This window comes from Sinocyclocheilus grahami, unplaced genomic scaffold (assembly GCF_001515645.1).
Source record: "Sinocyclocheilus grahami isolate Dianchi unplaced genomic scaffold, SAMN03320097.WGS_v1.1 scaffold746.1, whole genome shotgun sequence".
Lineage (NCBI taxonomy): Eukaryota > Metazoa > Chordata > Actinopteri > Cypriniformes > Cyprinidae > Sinocyclocheilus > Sinocyclocheilus grahami.
This window is the reverse complement of record NW_015505925.1, coordinates 165,912-181,806: the sequence shown is the minus strand read 5'-3', so window position 1 is coordinate 181,806 and position 15,895 is coordinate 165,912. Positions and strand designations below refer to the sequence as shown.

The following is a 15,895-nucleotide window of genomic DNA, read 5'->3' as shown; positions in this document are numbered from 1 at the left end:
ATTTCTGAATTTCTGATTATTATCAATGTTGTGCTGCCCAATATTTTTGTGGAAACCGTGATACATTTTATTTTTCAGGATGCACAGATGAATAGAAAGTTCAAAAGAACAGCATTTATTTTAAATAGAAATCTTTTATAACATTATCGATGTCTTTACTTTCACTTTTGATCAATTTAGTGCATCCTTGCTGAATTAAAAAAAAATCAAAAATCTATAAAAAAAAAATCATACATTTTAAGAAACATTAAAGTTTTGTGGACTTTTCATGGACAAATACATTTATTTTTAAGGTCACCAGAACCTCAAGAACCCAATGGTGCAATTTCACACAAAAAAAACACGTTCACCAGTAACTGTTCAAACACCGTCTTTACAGCCCATTACTTTCCAGCATCTCCTTCTTTAAGTGGTTTAAATGATAAAAGTCCTTGAGAAAAAAAAATTGCAATGCACTTCCTTTTTTATATCACATTTACAGCATATCGCAAGTTTATAAAAAGCCCAGGATTTGAATGGAGATGGCTTTATCAATGAACGGGCATCTGAGGTACTCGCGACAGTAATATTTATAGCGGCTCAGTGGTTTAATACCAGTGAAAGGTCGCTGTGAAAGTCGGCCATCTTTTGGCCCTCCTGTAGGAATACAAGAAGTTGTTTCGCTGCTAGATTTAATTAGAGGCCTGCGGCAACAGAGAGAGCGATCCTGTGTTCGTGCCAGCGAGAGGTCGGATTCAGAATCCATGAAACACGTCGAGAGATGAACTGTTCAATGCAGAGTCTGATACTGAGCGGGTTTTCATTCCAAAATTCTGTTCTGCATTTTTTTCTCTAATAATCCCTCAAGGAGCCCGCAGCTCGTAATTAACGTTTTCTGCAATTTTGCAAGCTGAAAAGAAGAAAAGATTTGGCTCTTGTAATTTCATGTGAGTAATGTCTGAATTCGCATGCACTTGTAAAGCATGAACGATTCGGTTGTGTGTGACATCCTCCTCTGAATAAGAGTGTGTGTGTGTGCTTTTTCAGCGGCCTTGGTGCTGGAAATGTGTTTGCCATTTATTTTCCCCAGCTGTTGCAAAAAATTCTTCAATGAGGAGCTTTAAGCCTTGAACCAAACCCAGCAGCGTTAAGATTAATGTCGTGCAAAGCAAAAAAAGAACAACGGATTTGAAAATTATCCAAAAACACAATATTGCACGGCTGTGTACCAAAAAAAAATAAAAATCAATAAAAAAAATGATTCCTAACTATACATTAAAAAGTGTATTTTTTATATTTTTGAAACATTTTAATTTATATATTTTTTATACAATATAAATGTAAAACAGTTTTATGTATAAAAGTAACAGTTTATACATAATATAGTAATATATATCATTATATCTGAGGACAACTGAGGGACTCATATGCAGCTATTACAGAAGGTTCAAACGCTCACTGATGCACCAGAAGGAAAAACCATGCATTAAGAGCCAGGGGGTGAAAACTTTTTGAATTTGAAGATCAGGGTAAATTTTACTTATTTTGTGTTCTGGGCAACATGCAACTATCTTCTGTAGCCTCTGAAGGGCAGTACTAAATGAAAAAATATGATATTTAGGCAAAATAAGAAAAATGTACACATCGCCATTCTGTTCAAAAGTTTTCACCCCCGGCTCTTAATGCATGGTTTTTCCTTCTGGAGCATCAGCGAGTGTTTGAACCTTCTGTAATAGCTGCATATGAGTCCCTCAGTTGTCCTCAGTGTGAAAAGATGGATCTCAAAATCATACAGTCATTGTTGAAAAGGGTCCAAATACACAAAAATGCTGGAAAACCAAATAATTTGTGGGACCTGAAGGATTTTTCTGAAGAACAGCAGACGGTTTAACTGTTCAGGACAAACAAGGGACTCATGAACAACCATCACTAAACAAAAAACACAGCTGTGGATCATTCAGGTATCAACACAGTATTCAGAATCAGAAAGGAGCTTTTTAAAAAATATATAAATTCAACTATTATTTTCTCTTGTGGACTATATGTAAACATCTTTTATGTGAAATAGCTTATTCAGATCAGTACTAAATAAACAATAACATGCATTTTGTATGATCCCTCTTATTTTGGTAAAATAATAAAATTTTGCAGATTCTGAAAACTTTTGACCTCAACTGTATTTCAATGAATGGCACAGCACTGTCATTCTGCATCAGACACGCTCTCACCTGGGTGTGAAGTCGCAGCCCTGCTGCATGAAGGCGCCCAGGGAGAACCAGAGACTGTTGAAGATGCCGAACTCGTTGGGGGGCTGGTCGCTGGGCGGACCGTCAGAGCCTTCCTCGGGCTCCTCGGTGTGCCACTCGTACGGGCTGAAGCGGCTGACCAGGAAGAGCACCACGCTCACGCCGATATAGGCGAACACGATGCACATCCAGATCTCGTAGGCCAGCGGGTCCAGGAAGGAGAAGACGCCCGGTTTGGACTTCTGAGGCTTCTTGATCATGATGGAGATGCCCAGACTCATGAAGGGCTTGGAGAAATCGATCACCTCCTCCCGGACCAGAGTGATGGTTAAAGGGGCCACAGCGATTTCCGCTTTCTGTGGAGGAACGAAAACATTCAGAGGTGCAGAACGTGACGTTCCTATTTAGATTATTTATTGAAACTAAGCTGCAAAAATGAGTAGTTTTTGATGTCAAAACTGGAGAAAAAAAACATTATTTCAAAGACTCATGCAAACATCGAGGTGATTTTTTTAAATCGTTTTCAGTGGTTTGTTGTATATTTTGGCATTGTTTACTTGCCTTCATGTCATTTCAAAACACAAAATAATGTATTTGTAAGATTGTTGAGGTCCAAACAAAATTGGACCTCATTGATTTTCATTGTACTGATAAAAAAACACTGAGATATTCTTCAAAACACCATCTTTTATCTTCCAAAGAATAAAGCAAGTCTTTGTTTGGAACAACATGAGGGTGAGTAAATGAGTTTTTTAATGTTTTTGAAAAAAGATTCTTCTATTCACTAAGGCAGCATTTATTTGATCAAAAATGTAAAAAATACAGTAAAATTGTGAAATATTTTTACTATTTGAAATAACTGTTTTTTATGTGAATATATAGTAAAATGCTATTTATTTCTGTGATCAAAGCTGAATTTTCAGCATCATTACTCCAGTCTTCAGTGTCACATGATCTTCAGAAATCATTCTAATATGCTGATTTGATGCTCAAGAAACATTTCTGATTATTATCAATGTTGTGCTGCCCAATATTTTTGTGGAAACCGTGATACATTTTATTTTTCAGGATGCACAGATGAATAGAAAGTTCAAAAGAACAGCATTTATTTTAAATAGAAATCTTTTATAACATTATCGATGTCTTTACTTTCACTTTTGATCAATTTAGTGCATCCTTGCTGAATTAAAAAAAAATCAAAAATCTATAAAAAAAAAATCATACATTTTAAGAAACATTAAAGTTTTGTGGACTTTTCATGGACAAATACATTTATTTTTAAGGTCACCAGAACCTCAAGAACCCAATGGTGCAATTTCACACAAAAAAAAACACGTTCACCAGTAACTGTTCAAACACCGTCTTTACAGCCCATTACTTTCCAGCATCTCCTTCTTTAAGTGGTTTAAATGATAAAAGTCCTTGAGAAAAAAAAATTGCAATGCACTTCCTTTTTTATATCACATTTACAGCATATCGCAAGTTTATAAAAAGCCCAGGATTTGAGTGGTTGTGAATGGAGATGGCTTTATCAATGAACGGGCATCTGAGGTACTCGCGAAAGTATTTACAGCGGCTCAGTGGTTTAATACCAGTGAAAGGTCACTGTGAAAGTCGGCCATCTTTTGGCCCTCCTGTAGGAATACAAGAAGTTGTTTCGCTGCTAGATTTAATTAGAGGCCTGCGGCAACAGAGAGAGCGATCCTGTGTTCGTGCCAGCGAGAGGTCGGATTCAGAATCCATGAAACACGTCGAGAGATGAACTGTTCAATGCAGAGTCTGATACTGAGCGGGTTTTCATTCCAAAATTCTGTTCTGCATTTTTTTCTCTAATAATCCCTCAAGGAGCCCGCAGCTCGTAATTAACGTTTTCTGCAATTTCACACACACACACACACACAGGTTTGTTTTTGTGAAAAGTGGGGACATCCCATAGGCGTAATGGTTTTTATACTGTACAGACCGTATATTCTATTGCCCTACACCAACCCTACCCCTAAACCTACCCCTCACAGGAGACTTTCTGCTATTTCAGATTTTCAATACACTCCATTCTGTGTGATTTATAAGCGTTTTGAAAAGTGGGGACATGGGGTAATGTCCTGAAAAGTCACCTTCTCCTTGTAATACCTGTCATACCTTTGTCATTATACAAAAATGCGTGCGCACACACACACACACACACACACACTTAATTATTATCATCCAGTCATTAAATCAGTGTAAATTGATGAACTTCTCAGACCGATTTGTTAAAAGAACCTGCTCTTCAGAGTCATTTGTTTGAATCATATTACACAATACGGTTTTTGTGCACAGCCAGAGACAAAAACACAATTGTTTCAATTATGTATTCTTTCTCAGTCCTCAGTCTTTGTGTCTGATCATTTTCATTTCAAACGGCGAGGAAAATGTAATGTAAATTATGTAAATTATGCTGCTGAATGCAGTTTACTTAACATCTTTTATAAGTGAATAAACAAATGAACTTTTCCTCCTAAAACTGACAGTGATGTAATCAAAACAGTCTGGCTTTTTGGGTCATTTTTATGTAATGTTTTAAACAAATCTGGCTGGCTGTCAAGTCTGCTACACATTTTCCTTGATATCAGCGATCAGTCTCTGCTTTTTGATATTGCTTCAAAATTGTAGGTGTAATACCTAATATATCATTTTAAATTTTGCATTTAAGATGTAAATGAGAATTTACATTTAGCCAGTCATTTCCTCAAAATAAGCCCTGAAAAATGATCAGGATCATCCTGAAGGGTTTTATTTTGCCAAAGTGACTGTGACATATTGACACTGTAACAAATTAATACAATTTCAATGGTGAAAGACTGGGAAAAATTAAGCTTTAGCGTTAGTTCTGGCAGGTCACGTGAGTCAAGCTTGCATCAGCTGATTCTCAGCTGATCACATCTACCTATAGGAATACGACACCTATCGCGGCATTCCTATATAAGCTCTATTCAGTATTATTCAGCAGCTTTTCAGCTTGCTCAGGAGCAAATTACCCTCCTCCATCCCCAGCTCCACCTTTCGCCACAGTCAGGACTTAGCTTTCTGATATTCCTTGCTAATCAGACTCCTTTATCTCGAATAAAGTGTTACACTTAAATATCATTAAGTACATTGATGATATCTGCCTTGTTCTGTTCTGTTAACCCTGGGGGGTTATTATTGCTGCTCTCCCTGCTCATTCATGACAGGCTGCATGGATGGGCAGGGAGGTTTTTGCCCAGAACAGAACCATACAGCCAAACCAAACTTTATGCTACGTATCTATCATTTTGACGATAGTGGTCCTGACAGAAATGCTGTTAAAGGTTCAAAACAGATTTTAGTAGAAATGTGGTCATGCTAATTCAGCATTGTACTGGGTTAATAATTACGGTTAAATTACATTTTGGTTTAATTAAACAAGCGAGTTATGTAATCAGATTACTTTTTTCAAGTAACTAGTAAAGTAACGCATTACTTTTTAATTTACAAGAAAATATCTGAGTTGCTTTTTCAAATAAGTAACGCCAGTTACTTTTTTTTCCTATTTATTGATCGAAATCTCTCCTGTCCCCTAGTTGAGAGAAATCGGGAGTAAGATGTTACTTTAGTTCTAGAATAAACGTGAACATGAGTTAATTAATCTCACTCACTCACTCACTCACTCACTCACAATTCATGACAGGCTGCATGGATGGGCAGGGAGGTTTTTGCCCAGAACAGAACCATACAGCCAAACCAAACTTTATGCTACGTATCTATCATTTTGACGATAGTGGTCCTGACAGAAATGCTGTTAAAGGTTCAAAACAGATTTTAGTAGAAATGTGGTCATGCTAATTCAGCATTGTACTGGGTTAATAATTACGGTTAAATTACATTTTGGTTTAATTAAACAAGCGAGTTATGTAATCAGATTACTTTTTTCAAGTAACTAGTAAAGTAACGCATTACTTTTTAATTTACAAGAAAATATCTGAGTTGCTTTTTCAAATAAGTAACGCCAGTTACTTTTTTTTCCTATTTATTGATCGAAATCTCTCCTGTCCCCTAGTTGAGAGAAATCGGGAGTAAGATGTTACTTTAGTTCTAGAATAAACGTGAACATGAGTTAATTAATCTCACTCACTCACTCACTCACTCACTCACAAAAAAAAAAAAAAAATCTGATTTAGTTTTCCTCAAAATTAATAAAAACAGTTAAACGCAACTCAGAATATGACTCAAAGCTGCAATAATTAAATATGTTAAATAATACAAATATCCTTTATGTATTTAATCCCATTTTATTAACCAATTTGCTGCTGACCTTCGGTGACCCAATTCAACTGTACTAATAAGCAAAAATTACACAAGATAAACTAACATTTCTTCTTTTTTTATTGCTGAAGAGTGTCGAACTTTCTTCTTCTGTGTTCTACTGTAACTGTACAGACGTGAATTTACATTTCCTTCAGCCTGAGGCTGTTGGTGTGAAAGGGCTTTTATATTTGCCAAAAATTAAGCTTTTTATATTAAAAGCAAACAAGCAAGCCCAGCCCAGATTTAAAAAGTAACACAAAAGTAACGCATTACTTTCAATAAAAAGTAACTAAGTAACGTAATTAGTTACTTTTTTAGGAAGTAGCGCAATATTGTAATGCATTACTTTTAAAAGTAACTTTCCCCGACACTGGTAGTTATCTGCAAACAGTTTGAGCAAACGTGAGTAATCAGCTTCTCTCCTGTTTTGTCAGCTATTTTTTATGCTCTGTTGTAAAAAAAATAACGCTTTACAAATGGTCTTATTTGTTGGCATCAGTGTTATTTTAGTATTATTTATATAATATAGTATTTATTAATATTTTGAATTCACTTTTTAAAATTTTATTTTTGGCTACTAATTTTGTGCCTGTCATTTTTTTAATATATTTTTTCTATTTCTATTTAGCTTTTTTTTTATTTCAGTTTTAGTTTTAGCCCATTTTTAGTTCAGTTAGTTGCCAAGGCAACCATTCTAATTTTGATTTAAATGTAAGTTTTAAAATTACAGCAGTTTTAAACTGTGTTCTGTTAAATTGTTTTTATTTTTACTATATTTATAATTCATTTTATTATTATTATTTTACATAATTATGGCAAGTTGCAACTTTTTCTGTAAAAACAACAGGATTTTTTTTCTCCCTTTACAGACTTGCCAGATAAATGAATACTGCACACAAACTGGAATTATTTGATTATACGTGACTGTGTTTCACTGGAGGAAGCGTTATTATGAATCATAGACTTATATTTTAGCCAGAAGAAATGGTTTGAAGTTAAAACGTCTTAATGATGGATTTGTTCCAGCGTTTGGCTTAGTAGCGCAATAACTGATGTACTGGAGTGGTGTGGATTATTGTGATGTTTTTATCAGCTGTTTGGACTCTCATTCTGACGGCACCCATTCACTGCAGAGCATCCAAGTGATGCAATGCTACATTTGTCCACTCCTCTACAATCTTAGATGGCATAAACTTTCATTAAATTCATTTTTAGCTGAACTATTCCTTGAAGACATCCTCCAAATACACAGATTAGCGATCATTATACAGAATATCTGACAGCAGAACGCAGCACTCGAATAACGTTGTTGAACACCCTCTGCTCTCTCATGAAAGCTTTACATGTTATTGTCAAACCTCTAAATCTCACTGTGGAGACTGTGAAAGGCATTTTAGTGTGCGGGATGCTCGTGTGGAGTGTGTGTTAGCAGAGAGCAGGTTGGTGGATGAGAGTGTTTAATGGGGCAGTAAGAAGCGCATCTGTCCTCTCGCTGAGCTCATTAACACTCGGCGGCAGGAGCGTTTGCCTTTCGCTGTTGGAGTCGCAGCGAGATGTCAGAGAGGCGACGCACGAGTGACTGATTTTATGTACTTGCACGCTGAATAATGGTGTTAATACTTCTGGCTGCATTTAAAAGAGAAAACGCCTTGAGCTCTGGCAATACAAACGCTCGCTCGCGACCAAACTCTTCTGGTCAAACCGCCGCGCTTCTGCAGACCGAACATTAACATACTGTAATGACAGATCGTGCTGTTGGTTTATGGAAACCAATTTCTTTCTCTAATTTTCTAGTTTATTTTTTGTAATTTTATGACGTGTCTCGTCTTATTGGTGGAAAATTAAAAATGCAAATTGACTTTGATGATTAAATTAAATGTCAATAGTTGTCTGCAAACAATTTGAGCAAACATGAGTAATCGGCTTCTCCTGCTGTTTTGCCAGAATGTCAAATGCTCTGTTAGTGATGCTTTACCATAAGGAATCATTTGTTAGCATCTGTTTTAGATTTTATATATTATTTATTAGAATATATTATATAAGTACTATTTATTATACTATTTATTCATGCATCATAAATGTGTATGTATGTACTGTATATATATATACTGTATGTATTATAAATAGGCTATATAAAGTGTATATATATTATTATTTTAGAATTATTTATATACTATTACAGTATTTATTAATATTTTGAATTAGATTTAATTTTAATTTGTTGTTTAATTTGTAGTTTTCGTTTTAGTTTTAGTAATTTTATTACGTGCTTTTGTAATTTTATAATTTTTTAACATTTCTATTCAGTATTTTGTTATTTATATATATATTCAGATATTATCATTTATAATATATATTTATATATATTTTGAATATGTTTTTATTTTTATATTTTGTTTGTTTTAAATTTAAAGTTTTAGTATATAAATATATCATTTATTTTTATGTTTTATATAAATATTTAATATTTTAATGTTGCTGTTTAGCTTTCATATTTTTTATTTCAGTTTTAGTTTTATTAATTTTAGTACTTCAACATAAATCTATTTATTACAGTTAGTTGCCAAGGCAACATTTCTCATTTTTAATATCTAATATTTTTATTTTATTTTCATTTCAGCTGTAAGGTCCCAAAAACAAAATGTAATGCGTTTAGTATTAGCTAAAAAGAACAACACTGAGCAAAAAAACTGTATATTTTTACAACATTTATTAATCTCTGTTAATGTAAATTAATAAAAATCCAATTGTTCATGTTAGTTCAGAGTTTACTAATGTTAACAGATTAATTTAAAAAATGTATTAGTAAATGCTGCGATTAACTAATATTAATAAATGCTATAGAAGTATTGTTCATTGTAAACTTATGTAGGTAATTATTGCTAACAAATTAAACTTTATTATAAAGTAAAGTTATAAAGTGTTAGAAAGTTGTAAAGTGTTCCCAAAAATGTAATAGATTAGAAAATATAATTTAAATAATTTTTGTTTAAATAAATTTATAAATTTATAAATACATTTATATATAAAAAAAAAAGTAAAATAAATTTACTAATAAAAACATAAATCAATCATTTAAAATAAATTAGAAGCATATTTACTCTACAATTATATTTACAGAATAAAAAATTTGGCCTAAATGTAATATAATGTAATATAATATAATATAATATAATATAATTTGTTACTTCAAAATATTTTTTTTAATTTTGAAAATAACATTTTAATATACATGTTTGTTTTTTGTTTTTTACATTTTGCTGGAAAAAAAAAAAAAAAAAAAAAAAACCTTAAAAACTAAATGTATATTTACCAGTAAAAATGTTCTTCTCTCCATTTTTTTTTATTTTATATTTCTGTAACATATCATATGATAAATGTAGCTTCTTTAGCTGAAATCATATTGGCAAACTATTTTCCAGGCTCTTCCATCTGATGCACATGATAAAAGACTGATGTGGGGGAAAAAAGGTAACGTTCATGATAAAACACGACGAGAATTATCTGTAAAATGTAAATACACATGTACTGTAAATGACCCTGTGTGGCTGACATATATGTATATATCTCACCCCGTACACCAGCTCCCCAACCATGCCGTTCCAGATCTTCGTCTCTGGATCTCTGGCTCCGTATTTCCCGTCAGGAACGATGGAGATCTTGTACCTGATGCCGATGTGCTTGGCGATCTCAGACGCCAGATCCACGCAGTATCCTTCATACTGGTCATTTCCTTCATACATCTCCCAGTTCTTTTTCAGCATCACGTACGGTCCTTCCTACACACACACACACACACACACACACACACACACACACACACACACACACACACACACACACACACACACACACACACACACAGAGACAGAGGTGGGCAGGGATGGTCTCAAAATTCAACTGTATCATTAATTACACTTTTCAAAATAAAAGTTCTCTGGAAGACATTTTTTGGCTTTGTAGGTTCTTTGGAGAGCTTAAAAAGGTTCTTCAGATCAGCGTTTTGGTTTCTAGGTTCTTAAAAGCACCAGTATAGATAGTTATTTTCTTAATATAGTAACTTCATTAATACTCATAATCACATAACACGAGTTCACAGGGCATACATGAGCTGATTGCATACATAAATATGTAGGATACTAACATTGCACTCTTTTATGGGCCATAAATGAGTGTTATATGTATTTGTGATGCTCATTAGAAATGCGGCCAATAAACGTTTGACTGACAAGATTATCATTATAAATCAAAACATTTATTTGAATCATTTCCACACGTGTACGACTATATAACAGAATCCAAAACACTTTACATTTAAACCATTAGAGGCAAAGTGCAAATATTAAGTCACTATAATCAACTGGGCAATGACAATCAAATGATTTAATTAGAGCAAATTACAGTAAACAAGTTCATATAATGAAAATAAAATCCAGAGATCATTTCTGACAAGAGAAACCATTCTGAGCATTAAAGCAAGGATCATTTAGACAGAGAAACAACATCATACATTTAGACAGTGTAAATGTCCAAATACATTCATTTGACAGTAATTTGACAGTCAGAGAAACTGAATGAAATATCACCACTTCATTCTGGTTTTCTTTTTCTCTTTAACATTCATTTGTATAGGAAGGCACACAAGAGCAGAACGTAATTATAATGTTATAAGAATATTACAAGTTATTTTAGACTTGATGTCTATGAATCGAATCGTGTGTGTTGTGCTGTCGATTTACTCTAGAAAATAATTTCTTCTTATCACTTATTGTGTATAAATAAATGAAAAGAGTGTTTAGAGTTAAGTATACTTTTATGGTTTTGAGCTTTTTAAAATAAATTATTAATTTGTATATATTTACTAATTCATTTAGCTTTTAAAAAATACAAAAAATATTTACTGAACAAAAGGTTTGTTTAGAGTAAATATACTTGTGATTTTTTTTTTCAAATAAATTATTTATATATTTACAAGTGAATATATGAAATAATATTTTTAACAGAAAGTTTGCTTGCATTTTAATTTTAAATAAATGATTATTTATATAGGTACTAGTAAGTGTATAAATTAATCCTTTATTTAAAAAGAAATTACAAATATATTTTCTGAACAAAAAGTGCATTTAGAAGAAATACACTTGTGATTTATTTTTAAAATAAATTATTTATACATGTACTAGCTAATAATCAAATAATTTTACTGAAAGTGTTTTGAGTAGATATAATTAATTTTACTGAATGAAAACTTTGTTTAGAGTGAATATACTTGTAATTTGTTTAATAAATTATTTGTTTAGGAAGTGTATAAATGAACTTATTTAAAAAGAAATTGCAAGTATATTTACTAAACAAAAAGTGCATTTAGAGGAAACACACTTGTGATTTCTTTTTAAACAAATTATTTATATATTTACCATTAACTAATTAAATAAAGAATTTTACTGAACAAGAAGTGTTTTGAGTAAATATACTTATAATTTCGTTTTAGATTATTTATTTATATATTTGCAAGTGAAAACAATAGAAGCACAGAAGAACAGAAGGCAGCAATGCAAAGAAATTATGAAAATATGAAACCAAACTACTTGGTATTTCGAAAATATGAAACCAAAACAAACTACTTGGTATTTCGAACTATGACACCTTATACATATAACACATTATACAAATGCTCGCATGAGACTGGAGCTAATTGCTATTATCTGTAGTTATTGACAGCATGTCATTAATGCTGTTAATAGATATAGATAATAAAATATAGATCTCCAAAGTGAAAAAAGTGTCTGGTCTGAATCAGGAGAGAAATCGGCACAGATCACCATTTACAAGCCAAAACAGCTCTAGACAAATGTGTGTGGATTTTGATGTGAGAGACGAGAGGAGAGAAGCGTTATTAGGGATTATGGACTCATATTTTAGCCAGAAGCAACGGTTTGAAGTTAAAAACATCTTAATGATGGATTTGTGGCTTCTCAAGATGTTACTGATGGACTGGAGTGATGTGGATTATTGTGATGTTTTAATCAGCTGTTTGGACTCTCATTCTGACGGCACCCATTCACTGCAGAGCATCCATTGCTGAGACACTGATGCAACGCTACATTTCTCCAAATCTGCTGAAGAAGAAACAAACTCATCTACATCTCGGATGGAGTTAAGTTTCATTAAATGTTTATTTTTTAGTGAACTATTCCTTGAAACTCAGAGAAGGACATTAAAGTAAGAAAAGAGAAGGAATGAATGGACACAAACATGAACGGATGTGTGTGAGGCTTCAGTGTAGATAGATGGGCTGCTGTCTGCAGTTAATGAACGTTACATAGGAGGAACACGCCTCACGTCTCCTCAGCCTGGAGTTACACTAATTACAGCTATCAGTTACTCAGCAATCGCTCTCTCTCTCACTCTCTCTCTCCGCCTGAAGCCCACATGTCCACACACACACACACACACACACACACATCTGGATGTGCTGCTTGTGCATCGCAATACGTTGCGCTTGAGCGATTCCAGAACTCTCATCGGATTAATTAACGTGTCTATTTATAGAAAGTGTCGCCCCGTTTGTTTGTGCTCACATTGTGTAATTAAATAGTTCTTATTTAAAGTCAACATGAAATGGCCCGTTCTACTGATATAATGTAGCAGATATATTAATGTTTTATTTATGTCTAATTAATGTGGCTGTGATTCATATCAGAATGGAGTCAGAGCTAAATGTGACTGTGCAGTGGATTGTGGGAAATCTGAGACCCCAGAGGCAAACACTGCGGAGGCTGAAGGTCAGGTTCATTTCTGTGTATATATTTATGGTGATTCTTATTTGCTATTATTGCCATAATCTTTTTTATATTTACATTAATTACCATTAAATTACTGTATTAAGTAGTGCTGTCAAACGATTAATCGCATCAAAAATAAAAGTTTTTGTTTACATAATATATGTGTGTACTGTGTATAATTATTATGTATATATAAATACACACACATGCATATATATATTTCAGATAAATATGTCACGTTTATATATTAAATATATTTATATATTATATAATTTATATATGTAAATGCATGTAAATATTTTAAAAATATATGCTGTATGTGTGTGTGTTTATATATACATGATAAATATACACAGAATACACACATATATTATGTAAACAAAAACTTTTATTTTGGATGCGATTAATCGTGATTAATCATTTGACAGCACTGATATTAAGTATTGGCAAGATGTTAGAAAGGCTGCATTAGTTACAGCAGGAGCTGAACACAAATTCACAAACTATTTTTGAACTTTGACCTTAAATATGTACTTTAAATATGACAATTATTTCAATAATTTAACAGCACAATTCACGGCTCTCTGGTGTTAGCCTTATTACATTTATTTCGATTTTTTTTTAATTGTTTTAAATCTATAGTTTTATGGTTTAATTTAGGAAATAATTCCTTTTAGTCCCTTTTTTGTACAAAGTGTTTTTCATTCAGTAAATATTTACATTTTTACTAGTAAATATATAAAAAGTTTAATTAAAAAATTAATTACAAGTATATTTACAGAACAAAAAGTGTTTAGAGCAAATATACTTGCATTTGTTTTTTTTCACATGGCATACAGGTAAAGACATCAAATATTTAATCTTTTTTTAGTAGGTGTTTTATTTGGATTTTGTTTTTTATTTTTTAAATTATTTAATTTTAATTTGCATAATTTAATTTATGAAATAATTCCCTCCGTATGTATAAGTGGACAAAATGTGTTTAGAATGAATACACTTTTCATTCAGTAAATATACTTGTAATTAATTTTTTTAACAAACTATATTTATAGAACAAAAAGTATTTAGACTAAAATTACTTGTATTTTTTTTATAAATTACTTAAGAAGGAAAATGGGCAGCACTACAAATAAATGAAATTTGAAACTAAACTATTATTTAAAACTATAACACATTATACATTACTGTTTATAGATGTAGATCATGAAATAGACCTCCAAAAACAACTTTTGTTGTATGCATATAGATGCTAAATATCTTTTTGTTTTTTTTGGCTTCCACAAAAGAAATAAAGTCATACAGTTTGAAGTGATATGAGAGTGAGTAAATAATGATAGCTTTTTCATTTTAGAAAGAACAATTCCTACTGTACATTTTAATAACCTGGAATATTGCTTTTAATGACAGAGCATCAATTTTACTTTAAAATGTAGTTTTACATTAAGTTGTTTCAGAGGTTGGAGAAAGTTATTTTATTTTGATATATGAATGTATAATAAGAAACTAAATAGGGTATGTTTTTATCTATATTGACTTTTTCAGGTGCAAATAAAACACATCAGTGCAACAGCATAAACACACACACACACACACACACACACACACACTTCAGCAGCCACTGTGTGTGTGTAACCAAGGATGAAATCCACATCAGAAATGAGAGAGCAGGCTTTTATATTCTTTGTAAAGGCCGTGACTCGTCGTATCTGGGCATAAATAAAACTATTTTGCAAAACTGTCACCGTGACGACCGACACGAGCTGCTTCCTGTACGCTGTATTTGGTATGGAGATGCTGTAAGGTGTGTCACAAAGAGAAGCGAATTCTGAATCAAACAGGATTCAAGCATTGAACTGGACATTATAATGCAATCTCAATTCAGTTTTGAATGATGAATGAAGAATATACAATCATGCCTGCACTTCAAAGTTTCAGGGCAACATCTTTGTTAGTGGATCATTTCATTGCCACATAAATAATAGAAATCATCCTCCATAAACATGAAAAACAGCATAATCACACCTTCAAGAAACACAATCGTCTGATGTTTTTCTGGACATTTAAAGGCAACACAATAATCTGACGTTACAAGACTGTGCCATAAAGCTCCGACTTACAGAGTGAACATTATACATTTAGATTGTGATTTGATTTGATCTTTCAGTGTTTAATTTAATAACTTGCTATGATATTATTGGTTAATATTAATTTTATCCCACCCATGTGACCATGGTTCCATCAGCAGACTATAAAGTTATAACATTTTGCTGAAAGAACTAAAAACATTTTTTTTCTTTACAATAACATGCACTGAAGTGTGGCAACTTTCATTAAAAAAGTATACATATTTATTTACTTTTGTTTCTAACATGTTACTGATTTTATATATAATTACCTGCTGTAATATAAAATATTTCTGAATAGTGTTTGGAAAATAATAAATGACAGGACTTGATCTTATTCATCAGGATTTGATGAAAGGTTTAAAAACAGTAAAAACATTTCTTGCAACATGTTATTACATTTATTTAAAAAGTATATATTTTTAATCATATTTGCTTAACATGTTACCAATTTGAATAA

The 15,895-nt window shown here is 32.3% G+C and overlaps 1 protein-coding gene across 3 annotated transcripts in view; it reads right to left on the bottom strand.

The window, feature by feature from the left end:
- LOC107560842 (glutamate receptor 4-like) overlaps positions 1-15,895 on the bottom strand; it is a 112,589-nt gene that overhangs the window by 45,147 nt on the left and 51,547 nt on the right. For 2 of the 3 annotated variants that reach the window (XM_016245109.1, XM_016245111.1), the window contains exons 10-11: positions 10,103-10,309; positions 2,208-2,581 (exon numbers count right to left, since the gene is read on the bottom strand). In XM_016245109.1, coding sequence (XP_016100595.1) covers positions 2,208-2,581; positions 10,103-10,309 — 581 coding nt within the window. The remainder of the gene's footprint in view (positions 1-2,207; positions 2,582-10,102; positions 10,310-15,895) is intronic. The other variant, XM_016245112.1, reaches the window with a different exon arrangement.